This window comes from Agelaius phoeniceus, chromosome 15 (genome assembly GCF_051311805.1).
Source record: "Agelaius phoeniceus isolate bAgePho1 chromosome 15, bAgePho1.hap1, whole genome shotgun sequence".
In the NCBI taxonomy this organism is placed as follows: Eukaryota; Metazoa; Chordata; class Aves; order Passeriformes; family Icteridae; genus Agelaius; species Agelaius phoeniceus.
Genome location: NC_135279.1, coordinates 17,394,777 through 17,410,375, shown reverse-complemented (window position 1 = coordinate 17,410,375; position 15,599 = coordinate 17,394,777). Strand labels below are relative to the sequence as shown.

Below are 15,599 nucleotides of genomic sequence, written 5' to 3'. Positions count from 1 at the left end.
TCTGCCAGAACTCCACAGGCTCTGGGGAAGCAGTTTTGATGTCGTGGCAGGAGAAGCCATGAGTGCTCTGAAAGTGTACTCAGGGCACTTCCACTGCCATCCCAAAGGGAACAAACAGACTGGCCTCTGCTTTCAGCACTGCTGAGCTCCTCACCCAGCAAGGAAATCGCAGGAAGAGGCAGGAATTGAGTGCACCGGGGAACCTGGCCTCTACTAAAAGGCATGAATCCCACAGGCCACCCAACCGAAAACCTTGTACCTTTATATATATATATTATATATATATATATATATCTGTACCTTTTCCTTCTTTTGTCTTCTTTTATGTCACTTTTCCCATTTTCTCTGTCTGGGAGTTTGGCTTCTCTCTCTCCTGTCTGTAGGTTCAGCCGCACGTGTGATCCTGCAGGAACAGCCTGACCTGCAAGCAAAAGTCACGTTATTTCAGAGCACTGGACTGCTCCAGCTTGGGGAGGAACTTGGAGCTGAAGACACATGCCCCTCCTTGTGAGCAGCTCCTCCCCATCCCACACAGTGAGGCGTGGGATATCCACCACTGACCTGCCTCCTATCCAGCAGCATCCCTAAAGTGCTGCTTTTCCCTCCCAGAAATGCCACCCTGAACCACCAAAGGTGTCCCTGTGCTGCCAGGCTGGCTCTGATCCACAGTGGAGGTGGAACCCTGAGCCCAGCAGATACTGGTTCATTCCTCCCTTCTGGCCCAGGTCCTAGCAGAGCACTAAAACTCCACACCAGGAGTCGATTTGGAGGCTACATGGAGAAAAGGGAATTGTTGCTGATTGGGGCAGACAGAATAAAATGCAGCTGCCAAAGGGAAATCAAAGCATCCCACAGAGTACTACCAGGTACGCTGCACATCAAGGCTGTGCTGGTGTGGAAATACTGTATTAAAAGGAATTTATGATCACTACTATCTGCCAACAAAAATACACAGAATACATTAAGCTTCAGTTTTAAATGCAGAAAAGATAGGAAATTCAGAGTGGTTTTCACCAGTTCACCACAAACACATCTCAATGGCCAGCCCAGAACTGGGTGAAGGGGAGGAAATATTTCGTTGCTACCTCTTGATGGCATTTCTTCTTCTCCTAATGCAGGAATTCTGCCTGTCCAGGACAGCAAGGCTGCAGGTGAACAGCCACAGAGCTGCTCACAGGTGGACCAACAGACCAAAGCTGCTGACCCTCCTCCCTCCTGAGGAGGATTCCTTATTCAGCCTTTCTTTTCTCTCTTTTACCTAAAAAGATACCTGGGATAGCATAACAGCTTGCAGGAGACAGGGAGCATCTCCTACCAAAGGGAAGTGAAGGCAAGGGTAATTACTTTGTGGAATAAATACATGTACTCACAGATAAAAACTCTGGTCTTGGGAACGACAGGATCAATCCCTCCCTGTTCAAGACCAAAGAGACATTTCCCTGATCAAAGGACCTCATGCTTCCTGTGTAAGACTGGGATGTTTGTCACAATTCATATAGAAACATTTCAAAGCCTGTAGTCATCCAATAGGTATAAATGCATTTAGAAAATGCAGGAAAATCCATCTTGGAGGATTTCCTATTAAAACAAGGTTTGCATTTCTAGTAGACTCTCTTTCTCTCCATCAGTCCTGTCCATTGGAAGTTGCATTGGTTGGATATGTGAGAGGACAGGTGTGATTATCTCCCCATTTTAGGGGAGGATAGGCTACATGTGCCTCCTCCACAACTGGAATGCTTTCCATGGACAGATCCCAACCTCCTCCTGCTCCTTAAATTTGTGATACTCAGGACTTTTAATCTCTGTCTATCTATGGGAGCATCCTCCCACGCTGAGAAGTCGGGCTCTGCAGGAATTTGGTGCCATCACCAATCTGTGCCCCTTGCTGGTGGTGGAGTGCTGGTCAGAAAGGAGTTTGTAGGATCTCCATGAAAAGGGCAACATCACATCTCCTGTCCCTTGCTCGGGCAACACCAGGACAGGGCTCTGCCAGCAAGGAAAACACAGCCAGTGCTAACCTGCTCTAGTGGGAGACATCCCTCCCACAGCAGGGAGGTGGAACAAGGTGAGCTTTAAGGTCCCTTCCAGGCCAGGCTCTGTAGGATGAAATGCCATCGCGTGCTGAACGGGAGGCGGGAGGACGATCCCCTCCTCCACAGACACCGCCAGGGCCCGGCTGGCTGCCTCCCCCCAAAGCCCAAAGCTTTCCTGGCCGTGCCACCAGCGCTGGGCAGGCCAGGTCACAGCCCCAGCAATGGCTGTGGCAGCTCTGGGCTGTCACACAGCCGGGAAGGGCCCCTGACAGAGAGCACAGCACAGCTCCAGCTGCATCCAGCCACAGCAGCCTGCCAGGGGAGAGGAAGGAGGTGGATGGAATCCCATTGAGGGAATCACCCAAAGGGAAAGCACAGGAACAGGCTTCAGAAGGGTGGGGGGCTGGGAGGTCCAGCCCTCCTGTTTCTATTCTCAGTGTGAGAAATGCTACTCACTTCCAAAAATGTAAAAGGTTTATTAAAACCTTATCAAAAACACAACAGCAGGCTGAATAGAGAAAATATTAAAGCACCGAAAGCAGAGGATTTCCCCACCATGTGCTCACCCACACCATGGAGGTTTCACCTTTTAACCCTTTAGCCCCCCCAAAGTTCTGTCCATTGACTCCTCCTTCCCTGCCCAGGGGTGGAGATCCCTTCCTGACACCTCGATTGGGGCTCAGGTGCTGCCACAGGAACAAGTGACCCTCCCAAATGTCCCAAACCCAGGGCACCCCTGATAACAACACAAGGGGGTAAAACATAACTATAAAACTTCTCTTAACATTTCCCTTTTAATTGCGAGAGTCAACCATGGCATTACTCAACTGTCTCATCAGCAAGCAGGAAATGAAACCAAACCCAGACCTGGTGCTCATGAGCTGCACCCCCAGCACAGCCAAATCCCTGAGGTTGCATCAGCCAAGGCACAAACCCTTCCTGCTCCTGCTTTGCACACTAAATGGGATTTAACCAGGAGCATCCGAACCCCAGAGCAAAACTCGCAGCCCTGATGTGTTTAAGCAGCTCTTGGTCCTCCAGAGATTCCCCCTCCCCACCCAGCACAGCAGCCCAGGTTCATGGCACAGTAGGACAAACATGCTGCTTTAATAAATAAACCATGAAAAACATATCTGTTTTCAACAAAAAGATTGACACTGACACTTAAAAATGTTACAGCTGTTCAAGGAAGGTCTTCTGTCTTATTTAGTTTGGGGTATTTTGAAGTCAAAAGTGTGTTTGAGGTTGGGTTGGCTTGAATAATGTGATTAAAACTGCTGATTTAGACAAGTAAGCTGGAAATCCTGAATTTTAATCATGTTTCAGTATGTAGCTTCTAGACATTTCCCTTAAAAATAGTTGATTCTCTTTGATTCCTATAATTTGGTACTATTCAACAACTGGGAGCACACACTGGAGCAATACATGTGTAAGCAATTACACAGCTTCACATGCTGCTAAAACAGAACCATTCTGTTAATAGCTTTTTCCCGAGAGAAATTAATTTTTTACTTATTGTTTGCATTAAGTTGCATTTGGGAAATGAAACTCAATTAAAAAATACAAAACCACGTTTTCATTTAAGCCATTTTGTAACATTTTTTCTCCTTGACACATCAGACAAATAAAATATGTGTATCCACAGGTAGGCACTGCATAGATGCGTTACTGAATCGTCCCTCTTCCCTGAGAGCTGCAAATCCTACAGCTGCCAGACCTCATCCCTTGCTCCTCATAAAGGGAAAGAAGAGTTTCCATTCTAGTTAATTTCCCAGCTCTAAATCAACTACCCAGTGAGTGGAAATAGCTGTGAAATCCCCTCCACAAACCTGCCAGAAGGGTTCCAGCTGTGGAGGGGGACACAGCAAACTCCTGCTCCCACAATTGGTTTGGAACCCTTACCAATTAAAAAATATCTCACTCTTGGGATTTTTTTAACCACAACTAAAATAAATTAAAATCAATTAAAAATAAGATCACAGAATCACAGAATGGCTTGGGTGGAAAGGAACCTTAAAGCTAATCCAGTGCCACCCCCTGCCATGGCAGGGACACCTTACACTATCCCAGGCTGCTCCAAGCCCCATCCAGCCTGGCCTTGGGCACTGCCAGGGAGCAGCCACAGCTGCTCTGGGCACCCTGTGCCAGGGCCTGCCCACCCTCCCAGGGAAAAATTCCTCCCTAATATCCAATCTGAACCTGCTCTCAGTTTGAATAGGTGTTATTGCATTGCCTTGGGATGATGGATCAGGAGAAAGCCCCAGGGTGTAAGCAGAGCTCCCAGTGCCTCTGCTAGGGATGTGCCACCCACCTGCCCCTCAGTCACTCATCTGCCTCGCAGCCAAAAAGACAGTGTCCAACAGGTAAAGTACTCCCAGAGGATAAAACCCTTGTCACTGCACAAATGACAAGGTCTTTATTGGGAATAAATGTCAAAGCAGAGCAACAGCATTTATTTTCCAAGCAGGAGACACTGATCCTGTGGCGACACTGCAGGGATGGTGTTATTCCTGTTCCTGATTTAATCCCTTTATCAGCTGCAGAAGCACCAGGACAGGCTTTGGTCTCCCACGCCAGCTCTGACTGACACTGCTGTCCCCACAAGCTGTCCCCACCCCTGGGTGCTGCCTCTGCAGCCCAAAGCACCCGGGGGTCCCTCTGAGCATTGGCACTCCTTCATTTGGATGCGCTCTGCCCATAAAGATGCTTAAAGAGACGCCGAGGAAGACTTTAATTTATAGCCCCATTCTTTTAATCTTGGTCAGCCAGATTTTTTCAGACATCTGTTTATATCTCCTTATAATATATTGGCTGGAGCAGCAGCACCAGGCAGCAGCTCCCTCGCAGGGGCTCTGCTGACATTTATAAACCAAAGCGATTTCTCTCGTGTGCTTTATGTTATCAGCTAAACCTGTCCACTTAAATTATTGCCTTGTAACCAAATCACAACTATCTGTTACTCTGCTCTGTGCACGTTTCCCAGGCTCTATACCAATATCAAGCTTTGCAGAGGCTAAAAACAAGATGATAAATTAATAAACAAATGAAAAACAGGACATGCTTCCACCAGGCTCACAACTGAGGGAGGATCAGGCATGTTGTGCACCACATTACTAAAAGCAGAGGGCTGCTGTGTGGAATATGCAGCACGCAGTGATAACCAAAGAACCCTATCTCTCTTCTTCTAGAGCAACCAAATTACCAGCTGTGTTTCCTCACCAAAAGAGAAAGGTCTCATCCTGGGCTCCTTTCCAGCTTATCATTCCACATTCCACAAGTGGGCTTGTGTTCCAGCATGGGGACAGGGCTGAGCCCCAACTCACTGCACAGCTACAGGCTGGCAAGTTGTACATCACACACTGACCTGCAAACCTCCCACCAAGGTTGTGCAGTAACTCACTGCACTCCTGGCAGTGGCTTCCCCATCCCATCCCATCCCATCCCATCCCATCCCATCCCATCCCATCCCATCCCATCCCATCCCATCCCATCCCATCCCCACCCCTTGGACAAAGCTGACAACCACTGACTGCCCATCAAGAGGAGCCCAAGAGGGACAGGAGACTCTCCTCCTGCAGCACCACCCTGGTCCCCTTGGCAGAGGAATGTCCCCTGGGAAGGCTGGAGCAAGCAGAACAAAGGTGATCCAGCTCGCTGAGGCAGATCCCTGGCTTGTCCCCAAGTGAGCATCCTGTTTGCCATTGTAAGAGAATTCAAAAATCTATCAAGGGTTTGAAAACAAGCCCCAGTTATGAGTCAGTAAGTGGCTCTGCAGCTCTCAAAAATTACCTCGGTGTGTGAGCAAGCCTCAGATAACATCTACCTTCCTTTACTCTTTGTTTCTCTCCACGCAGGGAGTGAGAGAAAGGGACTTTCTTTCTAGTACAGGCAACAAAGGAATTTGGAATCAATATGTGAATGTTCCAGCAAAACACACCGGCAGTGCTGCAGTACTGAAATAATCACACTGCCAGAGCATCCATAATAAGTTATCTGATGGCACCACACCTTCTCCCTTAATAAAATAATGATTAAAAACTACCAGAAGACAAATCCCAGTGAGCAGCAGAGCTCCCCACAGCTGCGTCCCCAGCTCCAGGAGCCACCAGTGCCAGGGCAGGGGATCTGGCTGAGGCATCCCGTGCTGGCTGGTGGCACACAGGGGACACTGTGCCTGACTCCAGCCATGCCTGGGTGGATGGGATGTCCCACACCAGCGTGCTCAGAGGAAAACAGAGGAGCCAGGCCCAGTGTGGGGGGCTCAGCTCACACCCTGGCCCCAGACTCTGGTTAGAGCTGCTGAGCAAGGAAGCAGCAAAGCCTGTCTCCATTTTTCTTTCTTTCCTACAAAGGCAAGTCTTACCACTCTCCAGATTGTTTGTTACTTCAAAACAGAACATTTTTACATACAAAAGGAAGACATATAACAGACACAGGTAAGAATGAGATGGATTACTGATGGGAAGAAGAGGCCCAGAGCCTGAATCTCATTTTCTTTCTTTCTGTCCCTTCTTCACTCAGCTATGGCCTTTTGCATTAGTTCAGTGTCTGGCACTCACTGTTCCTCCACTTAAGTGCCACTGGAAAATGTCATTAATATGCTCTATGTGACCTCCTCCTGATAGCTGGTGGAGAGGTTTCACAGCACCAGGCCTGGAAGCTCCCCCAGCAGCTGTCCCAGCACCCCCAGCATTCCCCACCTCAGGCAGGGAATCAGACACCTGAGCACATCCCAAGTACAAACTCCTGTGACAAACTCCTCTTCCTGGGGAAGAGATGTTTTACAAATGCACTCCCTGGGCAGCTCCTCCTCCCATGGTACTGCTGGGGAGCCACAGCTGCCTGCTGAGTGCAGCATCTCCTCAGAGCAGCACCAGCCTGGGCACTGCCTCTCCATTGCTCAGGTAACCAGTGACAGTAGGGGCTCTGCAGGGGATGGGATGCAGGAGGAACCCCTGGGGTGATGCACCATGCCCAGTGCCACGGTGCCACCTCTCCCAGGTGCTGCCCAGCTCAGGCTGGAGGAGCTGGGCTGCCTCTGCCTGCAAGTGACCAGCCCTGGTGCTGCCAGCCTGGTTTCATCACTGCTGTTCTGTCTGATCATTGCCCAGAGGGCTGACAAGGACAGAGATGTCCTTCTCTTCCTGGGATTGCAGAGGAAACCCTCAGAGAGGAGTTTTGTCCTTACAGCATGAGCAAACAATTGGTACTGCTGCTTCCTTCTGCCTCCCAGGGCACCCAGATGGAGCAACACAGGGGTTTAGATGGTGGGTGCTGCTGCCTATTTCCCAATAAGCATCTCCTGTGGAAAAGCTGCTTAGGTAAACATTCAGAGAAAGCAGCCAAGTCCACACACCACACTCACCATGGCCAGTTCAGCCACGAGAGGCAGAAGAGCCTTTTGTATGATAAATTCCAGCAAAGGTTTATTCCAGCACACCAAAGGGGAATCGGGGACAAAAGACCAGGCCATGTGGTGTGCACAGGGTTAATTAGGGTCAGTGGCCAATGGTCCAAAGGCACTGGGGTGGCACAAAGGGCAGGGCAAAGGGCACTGCCCTACAGGGAAGACACAGAGCCACCAGGGATACCACAACCAATGAGGGAACAGGGAAAGGAGAAACTACCAGAATTTGGGACATATGGGGAAAGGAATTGGGTGGTTTGTAGTGCTGTGCAAGGCTCCATGGGGAAGTTTTCTCTTTCAGCCTAGGTGGAGACTCTATACTATATTCTTCCAGAGCAAGGCCCTGGGGATTGCCCTGAGGGATTCAAAAGATTCCACACCCAGACACACATGGAGCAGGCAGGGCCTGATCCTCCAGCCACAGACCTCACAGAGCTCTTCCAGAAAGACCTGAATGGGATGAATTGTTGAGAGACTGAACGAAGAGTTCAAAGCACCTCAACAAAACCAAGGAAGTCTCGTGTAAGAACTTCAGTTGGCTAGTTTATCTGACAAACCTTTCTGTGACATTCCAAGCTATGTTAATAAACATCCTGGAAATCGACCTGTCAGAATGGTGATGTCTAAGTATGACACCTTCTCCAACACTGATTTTGTTCTGTGCTGCAGTGGAGCAGGGACAGAAGCCATCTGAAATGCTTTCAAGCTTGCCAAGGGTGAATCTGTCCCCTGTTCAACACCCAGCACTGCTGCTGGCAGCAAAGGCATTCCTGGGAAAGCCTCAAAGCCACCCTCTTCTGATACATCCCAACAGCAGGTGTGTTCCTGCCCAGGCTCCTCACAGGTCCCAAAGCAGCACCACTGCTTTCTGCTTGAACCCTACTTGAACAGGGGCAGGGAAAGAATTATGGAATGGTTTGATTGGAAGGGACCTTAAAGATCATCCAGTTCCAGATCATCCAGTCCTCCTGCCACAGTGATGCCACCCCAAAAGGGCTGATCCCATTGCAGTTTCTCATTTAGCAAGAGAGAAGTGACCCACTGGTGCTGGCTGTGCTACTGCTCTCCCGTGGCTGATGCCACAGAGCTCGCTGGGTGGACTCAGGGTGTTAAGGGCTCCTCACACCAGGATTACAGGGAGACACACCCCCACACTAACCCTTGGGAGAACTTTCTTGCACCCAGTGATTTTTAATGCCAACCTTGCTGCAATAACCACATCTTTAAGCACCATTCATCAGGCCTTCAGCTCAAACACTAGTTTGGCTGAAAAGGGTTTTAGAGCCACTCTTTTGTCACAGCGCTGAGAGGTCTTCTCTGTAATTTGTTCCCCTCAGCAAAGAGAATGACAACGTTTTTAAAATGATGCCAGAATCCAATCCCTCCTCCCGTGATTCAATCCACAGCTAGCAGAGAACAAAGCCTCACAAGGAAGGGGCTCTCCAGTAAGTAACCCTTGATTAGAGATGTGAAAGCACTATTCCATTTGGACATTGGGCTGGACTGTGCTCACAACTGGCCCTTTTCCCTGAGCCAGGGCTCTCCTGTGGCACTGGGATTTCTGTTCTCCCAGCTGATCAGCCGGTGCTGAGTGCTCTGAACGCTGCTATTCAAACAGAGGCACCCCTCTGGGTGAGGCTGGGCTGGGCTCCCTCCTCACACCGCCTGCCAAATCCACTTGGCTTCTCCTGCAGCTCCTGCAGCAAGAGGGAAGGAGGGGCAGGTGAGCCCCTGAGACAGGCAGGGCCATGGGGACAGGCAGGCCCTGGCTGGCAGTGCCAGAGCAGGTCCCTGTGACTGCCACCCACCCTTGCTGGCAGCCAAGGTGATGATGATGATGATGGGGGACCCAGCCTCGTGCCCAGAGCTGAGCCTGCTGAACACACCCCAAACCTCATCCCTCCCGTGCAGGGGAGCCACAAGGACAGGAGGGGTGGCTGTCACACACAGGGGACAGCATGGCCATCCCATGAGGTGCCTGGGCCCCCTGGGAAGTCTGGAAGTGATGGAATTGAAGGTGGAGGCCAGCGAGGTGCCTGGGGAGGAGGGATCTCAGGGAAGGAGGGGTGACAGGAGGGCTCCAGGGGGAAATACAATGCCTCTGATGGAGGCACTGCTGCAGCATCTGCTGATGTATCTGCTGCTGCTGCTGCAGGAGGGAAATGCTTCCTGCGGCAAAGAGCTCCTCCAACAAGTGCTCCACCCTCCCACCCCCCTGCTGGGAGGGCTGCTCTGCCTTGCAGTGCAACAGCAGCAAACACACCAGGAAAAAAATAACCACAGGGCAGAAGAAGAAGGGGTGCCCTTTTGTAGAGTGAGTACAACATGTTTTCACTTTGCCAGCAAACCCTTCTCCCTAGTTTCAAGGCAGGCACTGCAGTGAGTTACCACAGCCCTGGGTGCAGCAGGAGCAAAGTGCTCAGGATTTAATACGAGGCACTTGATTTATTTTTTCTTCTGATACTGGGATTGAAGTCTGTGAACTGCAGCAGTTTAGAGAGTTTAATCCCACAAACGTCCGAGCAGAAGAAACAGAGAGACCAAAGGTATCCAGCCACACTGATATCTCATCTCTCAAATGGCACACCAGGCTGCAGAGACACTGCAGCGACCTTTGTCTCACCATGTCCCCCAGCCAACATCCATGAGAAGCTTACTTACAAAAGCCAGTTTTAATCCCTTTCCAACTCACTACATTATTTATCCCCAAGCCAATGCTACAATCCATTCAATAATTGTCATTCCTCAGGTCTATTTGTTACTCCAGAAAGCCCATCTGGGATGCTGAAGGCTTGGCTACGTTCAGAGAAGATCAATGCAGGATGTAGGCAGAGAAGAACAAGGCAGCTGACCAGGAGAATTGAGAACCTGACAAAAGGAGCTGAGGATGATATTAATTTTGTGGAATTTTAGGCATTTAATAGCTTTTGAGATAGGCTTCTTTACTATGATGGAGGTTAGCACCTCCAGAACATCATCAACCATCGTGTCTCCCACATGCATCACTCTCAGAGAGCCTCTCCTCCTCTCTCAGCAACTCAGGAGAGGGCCACCTAAGAACCTGGCAATGTGGAGGCACAGAAAGGACCCAACAGGGAGGGATAATCCATCAGGACCAACACCAGTGTGAGAATCAGAAGGTTTAAAATGGCCATGGTTAATCTGTTGTTGGAAACAAGGAGTTAAAGGCTAAAAGGGCTCAACTTGAGGAGGGTAAAGGAGCAAAAAAGGAAACTATTTTCCAGGGGAGGACTGGGAAGCTCGAGAAGGGAATTCGTGACCAGGCCTCAGCACTCTCTGTTCCTGTCCTCAGCTTCTGAGTCTGTAACTCAGTGCTGAAATTGTAAGGATGAGACATGCACGGCACAAACTCCCTTCTCCCAGCTCCAGCTCCCAGTGGGAGCGTTTCAGGACACGCTGTGCCGCTGTCAGGGCGTGCAGCTCACTGCCTTGGATCCCCTCTGTGCTCGATGTGTGTCAGCTGGCTCCCCTCACCCAGGCCCCAGCCCCGTCCCCTGAGCCTGGAGCCTCCCTGGGGCCGAGGGCTCCGCGGTGCTTGGCCAGCACTGCCTGGTCCAGCCCGGGAGGTGCTGGTCCCACCCCCTGGCTGCCAGACCAGCAGGATGGATGGGAAGAGCTGCCTGCCAGCCCTGCTGCCAAGGCAGAGTGAGAACAAATTTGGATAATAAAAGCTGGAATAAGGAGATGCCTTGGAGAACGCGCTGGAATAGCGCTTTGCGAAGCTTCAATTTAAAGCCTTGTTTCTACAGCTAACGCAGTCGTAAGGGACATTAGCCTAATTTCTGTCAAGAGAACTTGTCAACACTGCAGTATTTAAGATAGACACTAAAGATGTGTTTTATCTCACAGATAGATCACTGGGAAAGGAAGGAGCTGTGCCACACTTGGTTCACAGGAAAATAAATTGACGTTCTCCCTGGGCCTAATTGGCGGATGCTGTTTTATAACACCACATGCACGAGCAGCCTCCCATTTTATCAGCGTGCAGCTGAGATTGGTGCCAAATCTACTAGATAGTGGGGTTAGATACAGGAACCCACAGGGACGTGCTTCAAATGGGCACCCAAGGACACAGAGCTGGGCATTTTCCAGCCACAGAGTACCTGAAACATTTGGCCATGTCCTGAAAGGTCAGGTCCATCTACTGATGGTGCTCACCAGCTGAGCCATAGTTGGTGGGGGAGGGATTTCAGGGCCAAGGGGAGAAAACTGGTGATAGAAGAAGAGAACTGTCTTGGCTTCCTCAGGACCACCAGCAGGAACTTGCCTGGCCTGGTTTTTAGAGATGCTCCATGGTGAGTCAATAGAAAGCAAAGAAAAGAGAGGCTGTACCCTGCAGCTTTAGGAGAGAAGTGTTAGCATGCTCCTGCTCCCATCATACCCCACTCTGAGGAACTAAAACATTCCTAGGAGTCCGAGTGTATTAAGGCTGGTATGGCTCCACACATCCCATGTGCCAGCCTTGGAGCTGGGTTTGAGACATGCCCAAGATAGTGCTGGTGCCATGGCACAAAGGCTTGTCCCAGACTTGCAGCTTCTGCAGTGGAAAGTTGAAAATGCCCTTTTATTTGCAGTTGTTACACGGAAATAACAGCCATGTAACCTTGTCCCAGCCTTGGAACAGAAATCAGCTTGCAGAGGAAGCCTGAGGGAGCGCGACCCTGAGCTGCAGGCTCGAGGGCAGGAGGGTGGCTCTGCTCTGCCACAGATTTTGCACTTGCAGAAGAACTAAATCACTACAACAGCCAGAAATGTCCCTCGGGAAGGAAATCCTCTCAAAGATAAATCAATAACTCAGTGTAATTTAGCATGCAGCCAGGAGAATTTACATTGCCAGGAAGGCTGAGAGCTCTGCCACAGAGACAGAGGCACAGCATCATCAAACAGCCCTGCAGCAGACCCTGCGCAAGAGCTCAGGCTCTGGGTGTTCACTGCCAAGCCACGAGGCTGGGCTCTGCAGTTTGGGACCCCACAGACCCAAATCACAGTGACAGCAGCAGGGATGTGGTCCACCCAAACTCCCTTGGGACAAGCCCACCTTTCCCTTTTCTCCTCTGCAGCAGCAAGGCTGCAATCATGGCAGTGCTGGCAAACACTCCAGATCCTGCTGGGTGAGACACACAAAGCTCAGCTAAACCAAGCTCAGGAGCAGAGAGGGAGTGCTCCAGCCACAGCCTCCACCCCTGGCCAGGGGGTTCCCACCAGCCAAGCCACCCATGAAACAGCACAACAAGGATGTGCCGCAGCCCCCGGTGATTAATGAGACTGCAATTTACGTAATTATATTAATGCTAAGTACACTCGGAGCAGTAAGTTCAAGGGAACTGATGACACTGTAGAGCACAGTTCAACACTGAGCAGTAACTCCAGCAAAAAGGGGGGAGAAAAAAAAAAACCCTAATTATTCAGTAGCTCTTCTCCCAGATTCTCAGGGTCAGCTTGGAGGAGAAGGTGGCCTGAATTATATTTTCGTTTCCAGAACATCAACAGAATTGCTAAGTGAGTTCCAGCGGCAAGGTCAGAGCCTGCCCATTGTTATGCATGCCAGCCCTGTCCCCTCCCCGGCTCTGCCGGGCCAGGCAGGGCTGGGCTGCCGTGTCCCCTGCCAGCACTGCCACCACCGAGCCCTGCTATCCCGTGGACACAGGACCAGCTCCTGTGCCAGTGTTTGTCCTGGTCCCAACATGGACAGACAAACTGCAACAACCAATTCCTCAGAAGCCAGGTGTACCCTCCATGTCTGAAGGTGCAGGAGCCTGTCCAGGATAAGCCTGAGGAGCAAACAGCCCAGTCCAGCCAGCAGAGGTTTGTGCACACCCAGCCCTCTCCAGAGTGCCTGTTGGCACAGCCACAGCCCCTGGCAGACATGGAGCCTGTGCCAGGGCATGCAGAGCTGGGAAGGACTGTGCCCACACACACAGAGCTCTTCCCCTGGACACCCACCTGGAGCCATGGAAGCATTTTGGAGCACCCGTGCTGGCCAAAGTCCTGTCACTCCTCACAGGTTCCTCTGGTGCCAACAAGCTCTCACACAGATTGTGCCATCAGTGCTGATGTGCTCCAAGAGCCTCTGTCCGTAAATCCAGCTTTACAGCAGTTACCAATGCACTCTGGGCTTCTGTATTACTTCATTGAGACTTGGACTTTTACAGGGCTCTGGAGTGCCAGGACACAGGGAATGTCTTCCACTGCCAGAGGGCAGGGATGGATGAGATCCTGGGAAGGAATTGTTCCCTGAGAGGGTGGGCAGGTCCTGGCACAGGGTGCCCAGAGCAGCTGGGGCTGCCCCTGGACCCCTGGCAGTGCCCAAGGCCAGGTTGGACATTGGGGCTTGGAGCAGCCTGGGACAGTGGGAGCTGTCCCTGCCATGGCAGGGGGTTGGAATTGGATGAGCTTCAAGGTTCCCTTCCAACCCAAACCATTCTGACTGCACCTCTGAAATGCTGAGATCTGCCTGCAGAGCTGCCCCAAGGGCCAAGGTCAGTGCTGGAAGCTAAAGGTGCATTATGACCACCCCACAAAAAGCCAGGACAATGACTTGTTTTGCTCCTACAACACAGAACACGAAGCTGCCTGAAAAGCAAGGGCAGAAGGACTCTGCAAAGACAACACAAAAGACAAGACCCCACAACCCTCATGTGACCCCTGTGTCTGATTGAAAACCAAATCCAAATTAAATGAGCAGTCACAAGTTTGATGTCTCAGGATTGCACTCAGAGCTCTCCTGGTGCCTTCCAAGCTCAGCAGCAGCATCCAGCAACAGGGAACATGCAGAAGGCAACTCAGTGATGATTAGGAAGACACATATGAAGTTATCCATCACAGAACAACCTGTGTACACCTACATGTCCTGCAGTACAATCAGAAATCAATAGCAAGATGCAGAAACCCTCAACCATTCAGTAAAATATAAAGAACAATTGTAATATTGATTTTAAAAGCACCTCTGTAAAGACAGTTGAGAAGAAGCCTGAGAAAGCAAAGCAAAATGCCTGAATTGAAACCTTTTTTTTTTTTTCCCCTCAGAAAGACATTAATAATGGATTTTCAATGCAAGAAGAAAAACTGAAACCCACACCAGATTCTCCTGGTAATAACAGCTTTCTGCAAAGCCCAGCTATTAATGTAACAGGAACGTCCATCAATCAAGCACACAGAAAGTACTTTGAGAGCTAAAAAAAGAGCATGCAAACATCTGCTTTTGGCAACTTAAATTTTGCCCTTAAGCACAAGGAACATAATAAATTAACAGGAGGCTGGGCTTGAACTTGTTTTCCTCCATCCTGGACCTATATGCTGAGGATAAGGATGAAGGTACACAAACATGCTGCTGCTGGGATTTGTCATGACAAAAAGTGGGCGAAAGGAGCACAATTTCATTTGGGTTTTCATTTGAAAATACTGGTGCAAGAGGACACCACACAGGGGTGTAGCATCTCCCTGTCTGCAATTCAGGGACCTCCTGTGAACCCTTTTCCACCTCCAGCATCCTCAGCACATCCAAGACTGCTGGAGTGGTCCCACAGTGGAGTGACAAATGTGCCAGTGTGCTCCAAGGTGCCCATGGCCCCCCTCCTCGCCCAGCTCCTTCCCTGCTCCCCGTGGAGCTGTGGTGATTTTGGCAGCTCCTCAGTCCCTGAGTGTTCTCTTCAATCACCACGTCACACCTGGGGTCCATCCACGCAGCCAAGCACTGCCTGGGGTGTCCCAGCAACCCCAGAAAAGCTGGATTGGTACCAGGAGAATGGCTGCAGAAAGCAGCTGGGGTGTCCCCACGCCTCCAGTGTCTCCCCCCTTGTAAAACACAGCAGGTCAGAGCAAGTGCTAGAGATAATGAACACAATTTACTGATTCCAGCACAGGAGGCTGCAGGCATGGCTGCAACTAAGTCTTAATAAATTCTGAAGAGTGACACCATAAAATGGCATTATGGAAGGCTGTATTTATTGTCTCCCCATGCTTCCATCTCCAAGGTGCCACATTACACTTAATAACAGTTTTCTCCCCAGCTGCCAGTGTTGCAAACCCTGACAAGGAAATGGCTGGGCCAGCCCTCCCCAAACACACACATCTCCACCCAGCACACAGCTTCCAGGGCAGGAACAGGCAAAAAGGATTAAACCAGTGCTGCCCAGCTG

At 50.4% G+C, this 15,599-nt stretch overlaps 1 protein-coding gene across 2 annotated transcripts in view; it reads right to left on the bottom strand.

Moving 5' to 3' along the window:
* SIL1 (SIL1 nucleotide exchange factor) overlaps nucleotides 1–15,599 on the bottom strand; it is a 340,917-nt gene that overhangs the window by 291,120 nt on the left and 34,198 nt on the right. For both annotated transcript variants that reach the window (XM_077186486.1, XM_077186487.1), the window contains exon 4: nucleotides 301–421. In XM_077186486.1, the coding sequence (XP_077042601.1) occupies nucleotides 301–421 (121 nt within the window). The remainder of the gene's footprint in view (nucleotides 1–300; nucleotides 422–15,599) is intronic.